The sequence below is a fragment of the Vombatus ursinus genome, unplaced genomic scaffold (genome assembly GCF_900497805.2).
Source record: "Vombatus ursinus unplaced genomic scaffold, bare-nosed wombat genome assembly UNPS02009205.1, whole genome shotgun sequence".
In the NCBI taxonomy this organism is placed as follows: Eukaryota; Metazoa; Chordata; class Mammalia; order Diprotodontia; family Vombatidae; genus Vombatus; species Vombatus ursinus.
In genome coordinates, this window is record NW_020948983.1 from 64491704 (window position 1) to 64512214 (window position 20511).

The following is a 20511-nucleotide window of genomic DNA, read 5'->3' on the forward strand; positions in this document are numbered from 1 at the left end:
CAACTATGGCACTTAGCTATCTTTCGCCACTTGTCCAAAAGATCATCTATAGCAATTTATTATCTTAGAAACTTGGCAGTCCAAAAGATGCTTTCTCTTAAACCTCAGAGCAATTTTTCCTCAGTTAATGCCCATTTTCTCTTATCCAAAGTAGTAATAAAGATTAGCTAATAGCCAAATTTGCTTATTACTCATTTATTTGGTAACATCTCTTAAGTCACCCATTAGCCCTCCCATTCCACATACGTAGTCTTCACAGGAGAGATGCAGTCAAAAATTTTTTTTTCTATTCCACTTTTACTTACATGTTGGTGGAGTAGGAAGTGGGTAACATTTTACATTTATGTTTTCTAGAATAATAATATTGCTTAGTGTTTTATTTGTTTTTTTTTCCTAAAGATAGCAAAATACGTGACTTTTCAATTGCCAGGTTGTTTACATTTTGTGGCTTACCTCTCTTCCCTCTTCCCCTCCACCCCCCCAATGGAATTTTTATGTTTACAAATTGTGGTTTTGAAAGCATATGGCCATCTTGCCTTTTAAAAATTAAGATGGTGCATATCTCTCATGCATGCATACACAGTTTTCGTTACCATATTTCAGCATTTGATATGAAATCTATTTCAGGAAGTACAAGTAGCACTAGTGGCAGCGGTGGAAGCTCAACTAGAAATCTCTGGGTTAGTGGACTTTCTTCTAATACCAAAGCAGCTGATTTGAAGAACCTGTTTGGCAAATATGGAAAGGTATTCTTTCACCAATTTAAGCACATATTTCTGGTATGTCTTTACGTTCAGTACAGTGTAATAGATATATATGTTTGCACACAGGAGTGTTAAATTGGGATGACATCTTTCAGATCCATACACTTCAAAATGGTTATTAAACTATTACAAACCAAGTCACCATTATTTGGACATAATTATTTAGCTGTTTTGTGTTGGTGTTCAGAGCAATGTTTTGGTGATTAAGTGAGCTCCGAAGTTATAATTGCCTGCATAGTGAGAACTAAATTTTAGTCCTTTGGTAAATTAGAATAGCTAAAAGGAATTAATGGTAATGATTAGTTTTAAGCAATTACATCCTAGTGACCTATTGAAATAGATGTCAACTCCTTAGAAACTGAGCTTGGGAAACTTAGTATGGTCTCAGAACCAAGTTTCATTATCTGCATTTATGACGGGAGTTGTGAAGATCTAGCGTAATGTAGCTTTTCAAAACACTTATAATTTTCCTAAAGTCTATAAGCTGACCCTTTTCTGTGCTAACTGAGATATAATGTACACATGTTTTCTAAGTGGGAATCTTGGGATTTAATTAGTTGAAATTGAGAAAATTTCAAGAATACTTATGTTTAAAACATGTTTTGTAACTAGCCATCTTTAGCCTTTTAAAAATAAAGCCTAGAGAATTTTTTCCAAAGCAGAGGTTGCTTAAATTGAAAACTCTATTGTCACATAGGATATTGACATAAGTTACTAAAAGTCTGTATCCTCCAACCACAAGCCCATTTTAAAGTTTTTTTGGGTTTTTTTTTCACCCCTTGGGGGCCCTTTCAAGTATAGGGGAAGTTACAAGAAATTATGTTCAAGGATACCCATTAATATGACTAGGAGTCATTTTGGGTCTAACAGTTATTGAAGTTAGTGTATAGCTAGCTATTAGTAGTATTCTAAAATCTTTTCCTAATACCTACCAATTTTTCTTTTATTTAAAATTTATTTGAATTTTCTGTACAATATGATTGTAGAACTCATGAGTTCTCTTTTGTGACTTCCAGTGTTTGAGTTGATCTGTCTTTCAGGTAATCTGGAAGTAATTTCATTTTTAATGCTTGTAATATTATGGCTTTAGGGATATAAAAATGTGGTTTAAATTTTATTTTTTAAAAATATACTCCCTGTTATGGCTAAAAATATATGTTAATACCCAAGGAACATTTAGACTTAAATGAATATTTCTAAGTTTTGTTATGAAAAATGGTATTCTCATCTCAAAATACCTGGCTAAAGCTCATTGCTTTGTAATTCATTTACTTCCTAAGTATTCTCTTTTTCAACCCACCATTCCACCTATCAGTGGTTCATTTTTTTTTTTTAATCTCCCCATTCTAGATCTGAATGTTCTCCTAATAGTCATTTCCCTCTGCCCATCCAGTTTGAGGCTACATCCTTTGGTCACCTGATAGAAAATGTTTTATCTGTGTTTCCACTGTCATTATATATCATGAATGAATCCTTAGAGAAGAGAGTCAGGAGACACTTGCTATAGCTAGCACCTAATAACATGACAAAATGGATTACATCTTAATCTTAAAATGACTGCTTGTTGATGACATCAGGTGTTTACATAGTTCAACATTCAACATCAGTTTTTAAGATTTTAGGTAAAAATCAATATCAAATTAGAAGAAAGAATATAGTCAACTTAAGTCTATTTTTAAATGCATGGTACCAAAAAGAAGAAATGGGTTAAAAAAATTGATTCGCCTAACATCATTTCCTAATGAAGTCTAACAGATGTAAATCAGCTGTTACAAAAAGGAAAAAAGAACCTTAGAAAACTGACTTAGCCAGCAAACATTTTATCCCTTTATTAAGCCAAGAAATAAGGCATTCAGTGGCCACACACTTTTAGTATATAAACTCATTTATAAATTCTTTATAAAGGAGATAGTTGAAAATTACATTATTATCTGATAACAGTGAAAAGTAGTTAGAAGAAAAAACTAGCTTTTGTAGACCTTGAGACTGTTATTAAATCATCTTATCTCAAGAGTATTTAGGGTTGAAACTAAAAGGACAATTTTAGGAAGGTTCTGCCAAGATGACTATGATAAACTAAAACTATCCTCTTCATCAGTGATAATGAGTCATTAAATTTGGGCTAGACTTTATTTAGAAAAGAGATAGGAAGTGTGTCTGGACCAGAGAAAGTACATGCAAAGGAGATCCTTGTTCTGAGGATGTTCAGCCCACTGAAAGAAGGGAGGATAATAGACTCTTGGAAAAAATCATGAACGTTATTATTCCCAATGAAACAAACAAGCAAGAAAATATCAACAACTACTTACCTATGTCTATTCTCCCATCCCTACAAAAGTCTTTGAGAATAATTTACACACATTTCAAGGGCATCCTTGATAATGATATGGGAAGAGGACAACCGTACTTTTGCAAATGATATTCTAAACCAGACTACATCAAGTCATGCAGCTTACTGAACAGCACAGATGAGATACTACTGTGCTTATTCTTTGTTGACTCTTAACAATCCATTTAATTTGATGATAGCAAAATGCCACCTTAAAGACTCTCTTTCAACAAGCTGCCTCCTGTGTGTGTGTGTTAAAATCATGTTAAGTTCTCTAAAAACTATTAAAGATAATTTTATTGGAAAAGGCCTCCACCCCCCTGGCTCCCTGAGTTAAAAATATTAATAGGAAGGTATATGTTTACCAGAGATGTTTTCCACTGTTACGGAGGATGTCCAAAATGAAGAATTCCATATAGATGATGAGGGTCCTCTGGATGCTTTTTGTTTGTGGATGACACGCTGATTACATCAAGCCTTGGAACGTTGCAGAATCTTCTAAATGAGATCCATAATCATTCAACAGAATTCATTCTTAAGTATTCTCAGAGAAGAAACCAAATGGATGAAGAATACTTTTTGTCCAGATGCTGACATAAAATTAAATGGACAAGCCTATAGAACTGATCAAATGTTGCATGTCTTTGCTAGGCACCGCAGATGCATAGTGAATGGGCCCTGGAATGAATAGCAGGAGGAAAGTCGGCTGGATTGCATATGGGAGATTTTGACGTGCTTTTAATGGCCGAGAGCTTCCTCTTGAAGTAAAGGTCCATCTTTTTAACACCATTATTCTCCCATGATGGTATATAACTGCAAAGAATGAAGTGCCATGATTTCTGAAGAACTCAATTTGCAGGTCTCCCAAAAGGCAATGGAGAGGTGTATAGTGAGCATAAATAGGCTACTGCATGTTAATCAACGAAGAATTGCAAAGGATATGTGGCATAAAATGTCAGAGAAATATAACGAGAAAAAGGTTTGACTGGTCATGTAGCCAGATTGCAGGATTACCCGTGGACAGCCCCACTGTGCTATGTATAGGTACTCATGCAATGCCAAGATCAAGAGTAAAACTCCCCCAGCAGATTGGGCAAGGACCCCTTGCTAAGGATATATTGGACATAAGCAAGAGTTGGACAGGCTGAGAAGGTATGGATGAGTGAATAATCTTTATCATTGAAAGCTGTCCATAGGTTCATAGCAGAATATATAAAAAATTTAATCTCATTATTGTAATTAGTTTAATAATTTTTAAAATCAGAAGATGGCTGGTTAAGCATGTTTTCTTTTAAAAATACTTTTATATATACATATAAAAATATATAAATTATGCTGGGAACCCTGTGTGTCAATTCCCATTAAAGTAGTTTAAGCAAGCTAATTTTAATGAATTGCTTACGGGACTGTATAGAGTGTTTAGAGTGATTTTGAAAGTAATGGAGAGTGAAACATTCTTTTTCAGATTTGAAATGAACATGATTGTGTTCTACATTTGGTACTTATCTTAAAATTATTTTCTAATGGCTTTGTAATATTTAACTTCTTTCTCTTAGGTACTCAGTGCAAAAGTGGTTACAAATGCCCGAAGTCCTGGAGCAAAATGTTATGGTATTGTAACTATGTCTTCAAGTACTGAAGTAGCTAGATGTATTGCACACCTTCATCGTACTGAACTTCATGGACAACAGATTTCTGTTGAGAAGGTAAGCTTTGCTTGATATGCTGTAAATTAATAAATAATAATAATACATTTCAGGGATAGTCTTCCATGATTTTAAAATTTTGCATAGGGTTGTATTTTTTTTTTTAACCTTTCAGGTAAAAGGTGATCCTTCTAAGAAAGAATTAAAGAAAGAAAGTGATGAAAAATCAAGTTCAAGCAGAAGTACAGGAGATAAAAAATCTACAACAAGTGATAAAACTAGCAAGTAAGAATTTACTTATTTGTCTAGTATTAATAACCCCACAAATTTTCTGGCACTGTAATGAAATATTTCTTACTACTTGGTTTTTCTTTTGTGGGGGGGATGACTAGGACTCAAGCGTCTACCAAAAAAGAAGAAAAAAAATCTGAAAAATCTGAGAAGAAAGAAAGTAAGGATACTAAGAAAGCAGAAGGTAAAGATGAGAAGGGTGATAATGGATCAAGTGGCCCAACTTCAGAGTCAATTAAAAAAAGCGAAGAAAAGAAACGAATAAGTATGCAATATACCTTTATTTTTCCATCTATTCCTCTCTGTAATGCATCATTCTGCATAATTTTATTTTATAGCATTGAATTTGAGATTATTATTTAATGTTTTAGAGTTACTAGTTATCAAGGTAAAAATGATCAAATATTTGTTCTTTCCTTACCCAACCATTATTGGTCTAGAATATAAAAATCTTCCAGTCAGGCTGTTTTTTCTGTCTCCATGTTTGGGCTCTTGCTGTGATCACTGAGTTGTGTTTGGTTAGGGGAAAGGGGACAGCATGTTGTAGTGCAGAAATGCCAAACTCAAGGACTGGTTTTACTTCTATAGAACTGTGGAATGCTGCTGATTAAAATGTAATTGGGAAATACTTAACAAAGTAAAAATACCATATATCGTAGATAATATTAATTTTTCCATGTCAGTATGCAGCCTGAGATCGTTGGTGTAGTGGATAGAGAGACATAATTATTTGGAGGCCTGGGTTGAAGGACCTCCCTTTTTGACATAACTAGCTTTGTGACAGAAGGCTAGTTTGATCTTTTGATACTTAAGGCACTTCACTTTAAGACTGAGCTAATGTTGATTTGTATTGGTGGAGATTTTCCATAACAAGAATTCCCTATATTTATGAAATGACAAATCCAGGGTACAAAATGGGTGTATAGGGTTGAGCAATATTTTATAAAAGTGTTTTTATTTTATATTGTATTGAGTGTTCTATATATGTGATGCATATTAGCTAAGTAAGATTACATGATAATCTTCCCCCCCCCCAAAAAATTTTTTTTTTCCTATCTGAATAAAATCAAAATACATTTGTTCTATTTTTGGGTAATTCATACTTACTTAGCTTTTCCTACTTTTTTTCATTAGGTGCAAAGAGCCCAGGTCATATGGTAATATTAGATCAAACAAAAGGAGATCACTCTAGATCCTCAAGAAGGGGGAGATATGATAAAGTAAGTCTATAGGAATAAAATCTATTTCACCAACTTTTCGGGTGTTAATGGTTTACCAGCAGTTCTCTGTAGCTTTGTATTTTAAAATAATTTTGATTCCACTATTCTGAGTAAGCCAAAATGAAAGAAAATAGGAACTTTCTTTTTGTAGAAGTTCTTTTAACATCTAATGGTATAACTTAGCAGATTTTGTCTAATCACCCAGGTGGCCAGGAATAGGGAGAGAGCTAGTCAAGATAAAAAGAAGGACAAAGACTACAGAAGTCGCAAAGATATACTGCCTTTTGAAAAAATGAAGGAACAGAGAATGCGAGAACATCTAGTACGCCTAGAAAGAATACGACGAGCAGTGGAACTTAGAAGGTAAGAAAAAAAAAAAGGTCCTGCTTTCCTGTAGGAACAGAGAGGGTAAGAGGATTTAGAGCTAGAAGAAACCATTAGCATTATCTAGTCAAACCCAGCCTTTTTACAGATAGAAAATTTTGACACCCATAGGGGTGAAATTGCTTCCCAGAATGTAGTAGGTAGCTGACTTTGGAATCAACTTCTCCAATTCCAAGTTCTGTGCTTTTTCTGTGATATAACAGTTTCATGGCTCCCTTGTAGTAATATAAACCTTTTATCTGCGAATTGATCAATGCTATCTTTTGATTACAAAATGATAAAATTTAGGTGTATTCCTACAGAATTTTTTGTCCCATTGTTGTTGACAGCCAGATTAAGGATAATAATGAACATCTTAATATCACATACATACTTAAAGGAGAAAAGAGATGTTAAGATGATTTAATCTCAAGCCAGAAGTTGAAATACTGTTTGAATATTTAAAATGTCATGAGAATAACTTTCTCTTGTGGTTAAAACTATAGGAAGGGGAGTAGTGATGTGTCTTTGGCTTTAATGTGCTCTTTTTCTTTAGCCAAAAGTACCTTTTTAAAATTCTAAGTTAATTTTTTAGCTGCATTATTTTAGTTGTTAGTAACTTATGTTAGAGGTTTTTTTGTTTATTGCAAAAGTCCCTCACTTTTTTTTTAACCACATTAAGATGTTATTGGTACAAGTATTATCACCATATTTGAGGTTGAATTTCTTACTGTCCCAAGATTTCACTTATTTGTGATTCATATCTGATCATTTAAATTAACCAGAGCACAGCTGAAAATCAAGAAGTCAGAAAGAAAAGACCACCTGAATCACCAAAATAGATTATCTGCTGAGTCTCATATTTCTTTTCCTAAGCTTATTAGAACTATGTATGGTTTTCCAGCTCTCAGAGAAGTAATCAGTTGGTTCTTCTTGTTGTCAGGTTATGAAATAGGTGATAGAAAATCTTTTCAAAAATTATAGTAATCTTTAGAAAAAAGCTTTTGACAAAATACAACACTCATTCCTATTAAAAACACTTAAAGGCATAGGATAGGTAAAAATGGATTTTTCCTTAAAATAATAAGAAACCTCTACCTAAAACCATCAGCAAGCATTCTTTGTAGTAGGGACAATCTGGAAGCTTTCCCAATAAGGTTAGGAGTGAAAAAGGCTGCCCATTATCATCAGTATTATTCAGTATTGTATTAGAAATGCTAGCAATAGCAGTAAGAGAAGAAAAAGAAATTGAAGGAATCAAAATAGGCCAAATAAAACACTCTTCACAGACGATGTGATGATAGACTTGGAAAATCCTATAGATTGGACTTAAAAAGTTAGTAGAAACAATAATTTTAGCAAAGTAGCAGGATATAAAATAAACCCATATAAATCATCTGCATTTTTATATATCACAACAAAACCCTGCAAGAAGAGACAGTGAGAAATACCTCGTTTAAAATAATTGTAGAGGCAGCTAGGTGGCGCAGTGGATAGAGCACCGGCCCTGAAGTCAGGAGGACCTGAGTTCAAATGTGGCTTCAGACCGAACACTTGATACTTACTAGTCGTATGACCGTGGGCAAGTCACTTAACCCCAACTGCCTAAGCAAATAATAATAATAATAATAATAATAATTGTAGGCTATATAAAATACCTGGATAGTATATGTTCCAAGACAAACCTAGGAACCACATGAATGTATTTTTATTTTATTGGGCTAGAAAAAGTAATAATAAATTCGTTTGAAAGAACAAAAGTTCAAGTATATTAAAGGAATGAACCAAAAAAAAAAATGTAAAGGAAGAAAGTTTAGCAGTGCCAGATCTTAATAAGGCAGTAATTATCAAAACTATCTGGTACTGGCTAAGAAATAGAAAGATGGATCAGTGGAACAGAGCACACATACAATACACGCTAGTAAATGATTATAGCAACCTTATGTTTGACAAGTGTAAAGATTTTAGTTTTTTGGGTTAAGAATACATTGTTTGGTAAAAAATTGTTGGGAAAACTGGAAAGCAGTCTGGCAGAAATTGGGTGTAGGTTTGATTACATTGAATTTAAAAAGTGTTTGTATAAATAAAGCCAACATAGCCAAGATTGAAAAATTTATTTTATAGTTTCTTAGATATAGGTCTCATATCTTAAACATATAGAGAACTATGTCAAATTTATAAGAATGTGAGTCATTCCCCAATTGATAAATGGCCAAAGGATATGAATAGGCAGTTTTACGATACAATCAAAACTATATATAGTCACATAAAAATGTTCTAAATCATTATTGATTAGAGAAATACAAATTAAAAAAACTTTGAAATATCATCTAACTCCTCTCCGATTGGCTAAAATGATAGAAGGGGAAAATGATAAAAGTTAGAGTGGATGTAGAAAAATTGGGACATTAATACACTGTTTGGAACTGTGAACTGATCTAACCATTTTGGGGAGCAATCTGGAATTAGGCACAAAGCATTATAAAACTGTCTACCCTTTGGTAGCAGTACCACTATTAGGTCTCTTTCTCAAGGTGATCAGGGAAAAAGAAAAAGATCTATATACTCTTAAATATTTATAGCAGCTCTCTTTGTGGTGACAATGGACTGAAAATTGAGCTGATGCCCATCAGCTGGGGAATGGCTGAACAAACTGTGGTAAATAATTGTGATGGAATACTACTGTGCTGTAAAAATGATGAGCTGATTGATTTTAGAAAAACATGGAAAGGCTTACATTAACTGATGCAATGTGAAGTGAGCAGAACCGAAAGAATGCTGTGTACAGTAACAGCAATAATTTTTTGAAGAATAATTGTGAACAGCCATAGAGTATTATAAATACTCAGACCAACCACAAAGGACCTATGAAGGAAGAGGCTATTCACCTCCGTAGAAAAAGCTGATAAATAGAAGTATGTGTAGTATTTAGCCAAATGAAGTTCATGAAGATTTTTACGTAGATTTATAAATCTGTATTAAATGGTGGCCTTTGCTAGTGTTGGGTGGAGAGGGAAGGAGGAAGACCATTTGGAACTTTAAATGTAATCTGGGGGGACAGCTAGGTGGCACAGTGGATAGAGCACCAGCCCTGAGTTCAAATCCGGCCTCAGATCAAACACTTGATACTTACTAGCTGTGTGACCCTGGGCAAGTCACTTAACCCCAATTGCCTAACTAAAAAAAGAATGTAATCTGGGGCTAATTAATACAAACAGAAATAACCTTCCCTACACATCTGTCTGCTTAAAGGCATACCATGTTATAACTAATGACAGTTATTCATCTAGAAAAGGTTAAGATGTGTGAGAGGTATATATACAAATATATATTTTTCATTTTTGTTGGAAAAATTTTCAAGATATTGGTCCTTTAAAAACAATAATCATAGTTATCTGGAAAATTCACTTACGTTGGCTTTCTTTTCCCGAGAAATGAGGTGTTATTGTTTTTTTGATCCCTTTAAATAGGTATCATGTACACTACAACTATGAGAGATATTATATTAAAATTATTTAAGCTGAGCTTTTCATGTTTCTTAGTCCTTTTTCTAGTTGTACTAAAAATACCAAAATTTATAAATAAAAATTTCAAACACCAAATTAAAAAAAAAATCGATTCAAAAAAGATTCTCTTTCACTCACTGTTAGCATAACTTAAGTATGTCTAAATACTGATTTTTGTTAGACGAAGAGAATTTGCAGAGAGAGAGCGTCGAGAGCGGGAACGCATTAGAATGATTCGTGAACGGGAGGAACGGGAGCGCTTACAGAGAGAAAGAGAGCGACTAGAAATTGAAAGGCAAAAACTAGAGAGAGAGAGAATGGAGCGCGAACGCTTGGAAAGGGAACGCATTCGAATTGAACAGGTGCATTCAGTAAAGCTTTTCCTATTTGATAACTAATCATTTGACCTGTAGTGAAATTTACTTTGCTTATAGTAAGTCTAATGTTAGGGCTTGAATTCAGCTACTGAATGTTAAGTACTAGTTATCATTTCAGTGAAAATAAAATACTTTTATAGTTGTTTGGCAAACTAGTAGTTGATAGACCTCTGTAGCAACATGTCCAGATAACATGATAATTTGATTTTGGAACTGAGGCTGGAGTTGCAATCCAAACTCTGTCATCTTGTAATCACTTAAATTAATATCTTAGTAAAATTGGGCAGTAATGGTCATAGCATCTTAAGGCTTGGAAGAGAAGAAAGGTTCTATTCCTTAAATGTTACCAAATGTAACACTTTAAGTCATATTTCAGAGTCCATTTAGCTAATTTCATTTTAGCCAAATGAAGTTCGTGAAGATTCTTCTGCTTTAAAGTGATATGCCCCCAAATCATACTATTAATTAATTAGTGATAGAACTGAGATTAAAGCTCAGATCTCTTAAACTCATAATCCAGTGTTCTTTTTATGCAACTTTTAAATTTTGCTTAGATCCACTTGTGTTTTGTCATCCTCTTTTAAGGAACGTCGTAAAGAAGCTGAACGTATTGCTCGGGAACGAGAAGAACTGCGAAGGCAACAACAGCAGCTTCGTTATGAGCAAGAAAAAAGGAATTCTTTGAAACGTCCACGTGACGTAGATCACAGGTAGTTCCTCACTTTCTTTTGATCACTATTAGTTTTGACTTTTTTTTTCCATTATACTAAAAGTTAGACAACTAGTAAAATGGATCAGCATGTTAGTGCACAGTTCAGCATACTTCTGGAGCAAAAGGAGCAAAACAATAGAGCTGTCCTGAGAGTGACTGTTAACGTGCTGTTTGGTGCATGCTGGCACACTACTTGCTTATCCCATGCAAAACTTATTTTTATTTTGCAAGAAAACCTATATACTAATTTTTCCCAAGCTTGTGTACTATATTACATATTTAAACTTCTTAAATAAAAATGAATAGTTAAAAATAAAATGTTCTTGTAATGGAAAGAGAGAATTAGTTGACTAAGTAGTCCTTGGAACACTCACCCTACCAAAGCTAAGTGGTCCAAAAACTGGAAGGCTTGAGGACCAGTGACTGAAGAGAGCCCACATCTCGTTTCTAAAGACATCACTGTTTTAAGTGGATGGATTATCTGTAGAGAATAACATAAAGGACATTTCGTGTTTGATAGACATGGAAAATCCTCCTGTGAAATATCAGATTTGTGCATTTCACTTTTTCTTTCCTTTGCTTACTTTTCCATTTAAAAATAAACTTTTAATCCAGCATTCTTCTCCTTACCCCTGCAAGGCGAGATGATCCTTACTGGAATGAGACTAAAAAACTGTCTCTAGATACAGATGCACGATTTAGTCATGGATCTGACTACAATCGCCAACAGAACAGATTTAATGATTTTGATCATAGAGAGAGGGCTCGATTTCCTGAGGGTACAGCAGTACAGTCTTCATCTTTTGAAAGGTAGGTTTACAACAAAAGGCTACTTAAGGTTTCTGTGGCTTAACTGTTTGGTGTGTGAACTTTTGTGCTGCCAATTTTGTTTGAATATGTTAGTATTTATTTAAAAATTTTAACACAATATTTGGTATTTAGGAATGACTTTTCTTTGCCTAATGACAGTATGATTTAGTATTTGAACAAAATTTAACGCATTGATAAAACAAGTGATGGTATGGTGGTCGTCATTTCTGTGCTGTTGAAAAATGAATGGCAGTTACACTTAAGTGGGTTTTTTATTTTTCTCTTTTTCGGGTAGGGGAGGAGTGATGGCATGTGTGTATGGAGACTAATATTCCTGTGAGGCAGCACAACAGAAAAGTATATGAAAAGTTGTCAGCTGCTGTGTATTTCAGTTTCTCTTGGGTGCCGAGAGCAATTTCTTTGCCCAAAAGGTTTATTTGTCTTAGTTTGTGTAGAAATGAGTCATTACATTAATATTACTTATTAACACTAGTGACTTTAGCGCTAGGTTAATTTTTGAAGAAAACCATATAGGTTATATGAAGAATTGAGAAGAGGCAGCAGTTATTTTAGGTGGGAAAAAAGGAGAAAACATTGAGTGTTTCTGGAAACTTTTTTTGTCCTTAGTTCTTTCTGGGCAAGAAAAATTGAGATGTTTAACTCTTTTTAAACTGTTCAACAGGCGGGAACGTTTTGTTAGTCAAGGTGAAGGGAAAAAAACACGTCCAACTGCACGGAGAGAAGATCCGGGGTTTGAAAGGTACCCCAAAAACTTCAGTGATTCCAGAAGAAATGAGCCACCACCACCAAGAAATGAACTTAGAGACACTGATAGACGAGAAGTGCGAGGAGATAGAGATGAGAGGAGGACAGTGATCATTCATGACAGGCCTGATATAACACATGGCAGACACCCAAGAGAGGGCGGTCCAAATCCTCCTAGGCAGACCAGTTGGAAGAATGAAGGTGGCATGAACACTGAAAAACGGGACACAAGGTATTCCACTATATTTTCTAATGCTTACCTAGACTTACTTCTCTTAACAGTTAGCACTTGCTTTTGGATTTTGATGACCAAGATCCTGACTGCAAGTTTTTCTTTAAGGGGTGAAAGACCAGAGAGATCAGGAAGAGAAGTTTCTGGACACAATGTAAGAGGTGCTCCCCCAGGGAATCGAAGCAGTGCTTCTGGTTATGGCAGCAGAGAGGGAGAAAGAGGAGTATTAGGAGAAAGAGGAAGTGGTGGACAGGTAAGTGTCTTTCTAAATTTGACATGAATTTTTTTTAGATTGCTCCTAAATTACAGGCATGACCCCAATTAACATTGTCTTAGCCAGCATTATTTAACTGTAGTTGTTCAACTAATCAAATTCTACTGCAAAACCCTGCTCTAATATATTTCATTTATTCAGTATCTGTAATGTCCTCCAAAAACAAAGTATCCTCCATGATCTCTCCTACTGTGATTTTGTGTAATCAGTTAATGACATTAGTCATATAGCCTGTCTTGCGTTTATATTAAAGAAACTTCTACCTATGAGGAAATGTGTTACAATCAATTCTAAGGGTATACTGCTTTACTTAGAGAGATTCTCTGATTATGTCTCCTACGCAGAGAAGTTAATCATATTAAATTTGCTATCTGTATTTACCTTGTTTTGGCAATGGGCCCATAGCTTACAACTCTTAAAGATTAGCAGTTTTTTTGTAATGTTACTGTATATTGAAAGATTAACTTATTGTGAAAAGTGAGAAAGTCTTTGAGAGTAGATTTAAGGGCAGATAGTTCTTCTTAGGCTGCCATATCCCAGAAAGCACAAATGCTATATCCAGTATGTCAGACATCCCAAACAAGTTAAATTTAAAATCAGACCTGCTTGATCTCAGGACTACATCCTCTAGTTGTATACCACACTGTGCTCCCCTTGGGGTATTTGATGATTACTGAGAATTTTTGAGATCTTCAGGGAAGGAGCAATCTATGAATCATTTGCAAATGCATGTGATTTGATTTGATTTGATTGATTTTTTTTCAATAACAATTTTTAACAATTGTTTTTTAAAATTTTGAGTTCCAAATTCTCTCCCTCCATCCCCTCCACCCTCCCAAAATTGGCAAGCAATTTGATATAGGTTAAACATGAATCACTGCCATTTTCGAGTGAGAACATGCCTTGAAGCTGCCTAGCTTAAAATGCAGATGGTATATCTCTGCCCCACCCCATTCCCATTCTGTGTAACTTTTGTTCATTTCTAACTCAGACCAATCGCAGTGCTTTAGATGGGGAGCAGAGGGCAAAAAATCTCTTCATAGCAACTAAATGGGCAATACTGGCATGATCTCCTTAATTTTTTTTTCACGTACCCTCTTTCAGCATTATTCTGAAGATCGACATGTGGTTGAACGCCATGGTCGTGAAACAAGCGGACCAAGAAAAGAATGGCATGGTCCAAGTTCTCAAGGCAGTGGATATCATGACACAAGGAGGATGGGTGATGGCCGGGGAGGAGCAGGCATGATCCCCCAGCATACAAGGTAAAATAACTCTTATTAATGCTTTTCTGTGTGGTTTTTTCTTTCCCCCTTCAGATACTGTTGAGCACTAACTATGTCCAGTACACTTCCGCAAGCTCCTTTTTGGGAAAGATTAAAAAAATAGAATAATGGTATAGTCTTTCCCTTCATAGATTAATGTTTATTTCTTCTCATCAGAAGTTGACATATGACTTTCATTTATTTAAACAAATTCTTATTTTTATTGATTTGTCACTTTGTAAAATGAATGTTTATCCAGAGATGAGGAACCATACTCTATAGATTTTTAATCTGCCCTTCCTTCTTAACAGAGGAAAAAAAATAGGAGTCCCACATTTTACCATTCCAGAAATTCCTAGAGCACATCAAGAAATAACATATCGACTAAGTCCTCTGTTATCTGTAATGATTATCATTACAAATTATGTGTATAAGTCAGCGTGATGATAGAGACCTGACTTCAGAGCTAGGAAGACTTTTGTGTTTTCACTTTCTCTTCCTTGATATCTACCTACTGGCTGTATTACCCTAAGCAAGTCACATAAGCTCTCAGTGCTCTTGGCAACTCTTTGAGACTGGAAATTGCTGCAAAGGTTCCAACCTGTATTTTGACAGAGGGAGTTTCCTCATTTGGGCATACCCTACTCTAAGGAAATCACAGATTAGTCCTTATCCCAGTACTGCCTTATATTCCTGAAATGGAAGGGACTTCAAAGGTTGGCAGCTCCAAACTGTGTATCCAAAGTAAGAAACCTCCGTATTCAACAGGTACTTATCTAATCCAGCCTTCGTGCCCTGTACCTAGTCCTGTCTTTTGGGGCCAGACACCAGTCTAATCCCTCAAGTCGTATCTTCTTCAGGCTCATCCTCGTTCTTTTGGTCAGTTTTTAGTCTCCTTCTTAAAATGTAGTATCCAGATTTGGAAACAGCGCTTCAGACGTTGCCTGACTGGTGAACAGTACAACAGTACTCCCACCTTTATGTTCCTAAATGTTACATTAGCTTTTTTGGCTGCCGTGTCACATCGGTGACTTATGGAGCTTTTAATACACTGCATCTCCCATTTTTAAAAATGAACTTCTGTTTAAGCGTACTTTCCTTGTCTTATACTTATGAAGTTGTCTTTTATATTTATACTTATTAAACTTCATCTTACCAGATTTGGCTCAATATTGTTGATAACAATAATCTGTTGAAGTATTTTCAAATCTTGTTGCTCTCATACTGATGTTAACACTTACCTGGGTCTAATCTTTGAATACCTCATTGTCACAATATTTTTAAAACCAAATTCAGCATTTCTTTCACCACCATAATCGGTTTTAACTATTTTCATACATTTACCCAAAAGTTTTATTCTATAATATCTGTTACCAACTTACATCAGTTCTTCCTTTGAAATATCTCTTTCCTTTCCTCCTTCTTCATTCCTTGCTCAACACCTTTATATTTGGACTAGGACAGTAGCCATTCACCCTTCAACTAGTCTCTTTTCTGTCATATCCTAATTTGAAAATGTGATTTACTTGTTAAGAAAATCTTAAATGTCTCATAATTTAATAATAAGCAGTGTGATATGGTAGAGTACCTGAATTCAAAACATCTCTCTGAAGCATGATGATTGTGTAACCTCAAGCAAGTCACATAACCTCATTGCCTCTTGACAAGTGAAGCTATGAGTTGCCAAGTAGGTTCTGATATGCACTGGTAGAGGGAATTTCTCACTGATGAAATGATAGGTTTGGTGCCCTGTTCCACATCTCCCTCCTTCACCTCCCCTTCTCCCCCCCCCCCAAAAAAAGAAGTCTAAGCCCCCCAACATGGCATTTAAGTTTAAGGCCTTTTATAAACTTAACTCGTCCAACCTCTGGCCTTGTTTTCAGCTTAGACAACAGAACTCTTCATTCTGTCTAGCCTAGTATGCTTAATGTCCTGCAAATACATCATGCTCAGCTTTAACTTCAAGTCTTGGCTTGTGTTCTTCTTCCATTCCGTCTAAATCTTTCCTTATCTTTTAGCATCTACTTTCTCTTCTATAAAGCATCTTAAACAAAAACCAACTATTTCATATCCATTGCCTTTTCAAACTTTTAACGTTTGTCTGTACCACTCATTTTAGCAATTACGTATATACTGCCTTATGTTTAATTTTTAATGTATGTCACTTCTGTTTATTTAAGTTATAAACCAATGGTTGGTCCAAGTCACATTTGTTTTATATATTCTTTGGTTCCTATATTAAGTGCTTGATTTCTGGATGTACATGCATTTATGGATATTTTTTAAATTGTTTTTTTTTCCAATATGATCTTTAACACTCTCTTAAAAATTTGTTTCCAGTAACTCATCACCAATTAATAGAATTGTGCAGATCACAGGCAATTCAATGCAAAGAGGAAGTGGCTCCGGATTTAAACCATTTAAGGGTGGACCTCCAAGAAGATTCTGAAATCAGCTGCTTAACATGGTTTCAAGATAATTTATTGAAATCTCTTGTAAACTTTTAACAGACAAGTCAGAGGACAAATGACTTATCTAGGAGTTTGGTCAAACTCCTTTCCCTCCCTTTTCTTTTTTAAAAACATGATTGCTTTCCTTGATTTGAGAAGGTATTTTAATAGTTATGTTGTAATTTTAAATAGTTTTGTGTATCTTTTGAACATTTTTTCCTTGCAGCACTAGAGTCCCATTCAAGAAGCAAAGAATATTGGAATGGAAACCGTTTTGTTTTTAACACTGTGTGAATATGAAGAGTAGTTTGCAACTGTGTAATAGTCATTTAAGTTACCAGCATTAGCTCTGTGGTGTCAGGCTTTAGAGTTAGCTACTTTGTCACAAGATACATATTTATGACCTCCATTTTAGAGGTTATACAAGCTAAGAAAAACATCTACTGTCTAATTTGTAGAAAATAAAATTGTTTCTTGCATTTCTGAGTATTATGTAACCTATTTTTGCAGAAGGTACTGTTACATTAAGTGCATCTGTGTATTCTGGTAAAAATATTTCTTTTTGAAATAAACCTTCATATTCTGTATGGTTGCTTAAGTGTTGAACATTTTTAACTACATAATGAATGTATTTGGATTTGTGTGGTAATATAGTAAATATAATGAGGCCTTGAGCTGTGAATGGAACCTTTACTGAATTGTACCAATAAGTTTCTGTCTGGGTAATCAACCAGGAAACTATTATCTGATGGATAAATTCCATCTCTCAGAATTGTTTTCCATGTTCCCAACTTTGTTGAGGTGTGGAAGAAATCTGAGCTTGAAATCAGTGAATCCAATTGGATTTTATATGGAGGAAGACATTGCTGCCTTTGGTAAAAAATAAAAATTCACACCTAGAATTGTATGAGTCTTTGTGTTTCCACCTTTAGGTCAATATCACAATGTCCTTTGACACTAATATAGTCAAAACCAAAATTATAGATTACCAGTGTTCACTTATAAAGCTAGTTTGTCTTTTTAGGACTTAGGCCTGTCTGCTTAACTCTTTAGCTGAACTCATCCAAGAAGAAAGAAATCTTAGTTAAGAAAGGTAACATATATCTACTGTCAGTAGTATAATTTAACTCATCCAGAATAGCATTAAGCATCCTCAGAATTGTGCTCCTCCAGCACTACCACTATAATGCATACTTGAAATCAGATTTTGACCTTGAAGGAGAAGTCATTCATTTAGAGTCCTTGTCAATTTTGCCTCTGTAAAATCTCCTACATAAAATGTTACAGCAAATTATAAAGGATGGGAAATCCTGTATCTAAAAGAAAATTTGTACACCAGTGATCTCTTAGTTATAAAATTCTAAAGTTCTTTAAATTTTGTCACTTTAAATGCTAAATGAATAATTGATATACTTAGCACATTCTTTTAGGTGCATAAAATGTCCTGTCCTTTAATAAATAAATGACTTGAAATCATGCAGAACTAGTAAACAGAACTGAAACTAAAACTCAAATTGTGCCTTCTGGACCTATGTCAGCTGCCTCTCTTGACCATCCTGTAACATTTGACCAATGTTGCTTTCCATTCTTACCTAAAGTACATTTTGGCAGACTATAACTAGCCCTGCTTTCAACTCATTTAGTCCTCTGTTTTAATCCCTTAGTGGTTTCTCGTTTGGCAACCTTTTAAAATGGGGTATCACCTACTGTAAGCACTTCTCATATGTATAGTCTGACTTGATGTGTAGCCAGGGCGTAGCAGGAAGTTTTTTTAAAAAATACTTTGCAGGCATGTAAAGTAATTTTGTCAGATAAGAGTTTTTCTCCCTAACATCTTCCTCAGATCTGACCTGATGATGTGTCTTGACCAGTTGTAGGAAACATGAAAATGTTAGAGAATGCTCAAGATAAACTTGTCTTGGGTGTTGCTGGTGTGTTTAAAAGTATGGAATTCTTAAAAGTTGATCCAAACCTTTTCCTCCCTCTTTGAACCTCCCATGTCACCCCCTCTCAGTAGAAGATTCATGCACTAGTCTTCATTCCCTTCCTTTTTCCTGATTGCTGCCTCCAAACACACCTGTTTTCCCTTATTTGGTTGTACTGTGAAAGGCTACCCTGCACCAACTCTGGCAGTGGTACTGCTGAGCCCTTTTCCTGTTGCCTAAGCGCTTCTGGCCGACTGCTTGTGTAATTCCAGAATGGAAGAAGTCAAATGTAATTTCACATTATATTTCTTGATCATTATTCTTTCATGTGCCAAGCTCAGGGTTTTGTAGGCATAAGTGTGTCAGAACTGGGCACTCTGCCTCCTTCCTGTTCAGGCAGCACTGAAAACTGCTACGTACATTCAAATGCTAAAGTCCCATGCTTATTCATTAAAGAAGCTTTTTTGCCATATGTGAAGTACTAAGATGTGTTTACAACTGTTGCTTTGGTTTTGGATTCAGCAAAAATGTGCAAAATCTGAAATGTGTTTCCAGGTTGTATTTTAATGATTCCTTTTATAAAATTTTTTAAAATTCAGTTTTATTTTTGATTCTGAATTCCCTCTCTTCCTTGTCCTCTACCCATTGAGAAGGTAAGAAGAACAACCTATTTTAAATATGTATAGCTATGCAAAACAAATTCTTGCATTGGCTATGTCAAAAAAGAAAAGAAGAAAAAAGGCTTCAGTCTATACTCTGTGGGTCCATCAGTTCTCTTGTCTGGAAGTGGATAGCATGTTTGTTTCATCATAAAGCTTTTGAATGTTGGTTGATCACTGTATTGATCAGAGTTCTTAAGTCCTTCGAAGTTGATTATCCTTACAGTATTATTGTATGATTGTTCTGGTTACACTCACTTCACTTTGCATCATTTCACACAAGTCTTCCCAAATTTTTCTGTTTTAGCAATTCCTATCAGGACAGTAAAGCGCCAACTTTGTATACACATTGGGCATCTCAGTGTTACTGATTTTTGAAAAAGTATTTCACAAAGACCAGTGATTTGTAACTTTGCTTTTATTACTAATTTTTATCAGAAACATCATTGAACATCAATATAAGGACGTAAAATTGCTTGTATGTAAGTTAAATGCATAAAGTATAAAATTTTGTCGTTGGCCTTGACGACATTGATCACTCCTAAACAATCTCACTTGTTTTTAATGAAACTCCTCTTGGTGTTACCAGTTTGATGATTACTTTTCAGCGTCCTTTGCTCATTCATCATCCATGTCTCATTCCCTCTGCAAGAGGATACCTTAGTCTCTGTCCTGTTCCTTTTCTGACTGTTGCTCATCTCATTAGTTTAATTGTTTAATTATCATCTCTAGGTAGATGACTCTGAAATATGCATATCTAACTCATATCTCACATAAGCTGCAATCCTTTAATCACCAAGCATCTGCTAGGCTTCTCTGCTTGGATGTCCCATAAGCATTCATTTCTCCTCAAAGATTCCCTATTTCTGTAGAGGGCACCAGTTAGGCATTTATTAAGTGGCAACTATGTGCCTGGCACTGTG

At 34.9% G+C, this 20511-nt stretch overlaps 1 protein-coding gene across 5 annotated transcripts in view; it reads left to right on the top strand.

Moving 5' to 3' along the window:
• SLTM (SAFB like transcription modulator) overlaps positions 1 to 17906 on the top strand; it is a 44750-nt gene extending 26844 nt beyond the window's left edge. For 3 of the 5 annotated variants that reach the window (XM_027851611.1, XM_027851613.1, XM_027851614.1), the window contains 13 exons: positions 628 to 779; positions 4650 to 4799; positions 4915 to 5024; positions 5132 to 5295; positions 6165 to 6250; positions 6456 to 6613; positions 10301 to 10481; positions 11082 to 11206; positions 11848 to 12018; positions 12701 to 13015; positions 13124 to 13268; positions 14394 to 14554; positions 16895 to 17906. In XM_027851611.1, coding sequence (XP_027707412.1) covers positions 628 to 779; positions 4650 to 4799; positions 4915 to 5024; positions 5132 to 5295; positions 6165 to 6250; positions 6456 to 6613; positions 10301 to 10481; positions 11082 to 11206; positions 11848 to 12018; positions 12701 to 13015; positions 13124 to 13268; positions 14394 to 14554; positions 16895 to 17003 — 2027 coding nt within the window. In that variant the 3' untranslated portion in view covers positions 17004 to 17906. The remainder of the gene's footprint in view (positions 1 to 627; positions 780 to 4649; positions 4800 to 4914; positions 5025 to 5131; positions 5296 to 6164; positions 6251 to 6455; positions 6614 to 10300; positions 10482 to 11081; positions 11207 to 11847; positions 12019 to 12700; positions 13016 to 13123; positions 13269 to 14393; positions 14555 to 16894) is intronic. The other 2 variants (XM_027851612.1, XM_027851616.1) reach the window with 1 other exon arrangement.
• Positions 17907 to 20511: the final 2605 nt, after the last annotated feature.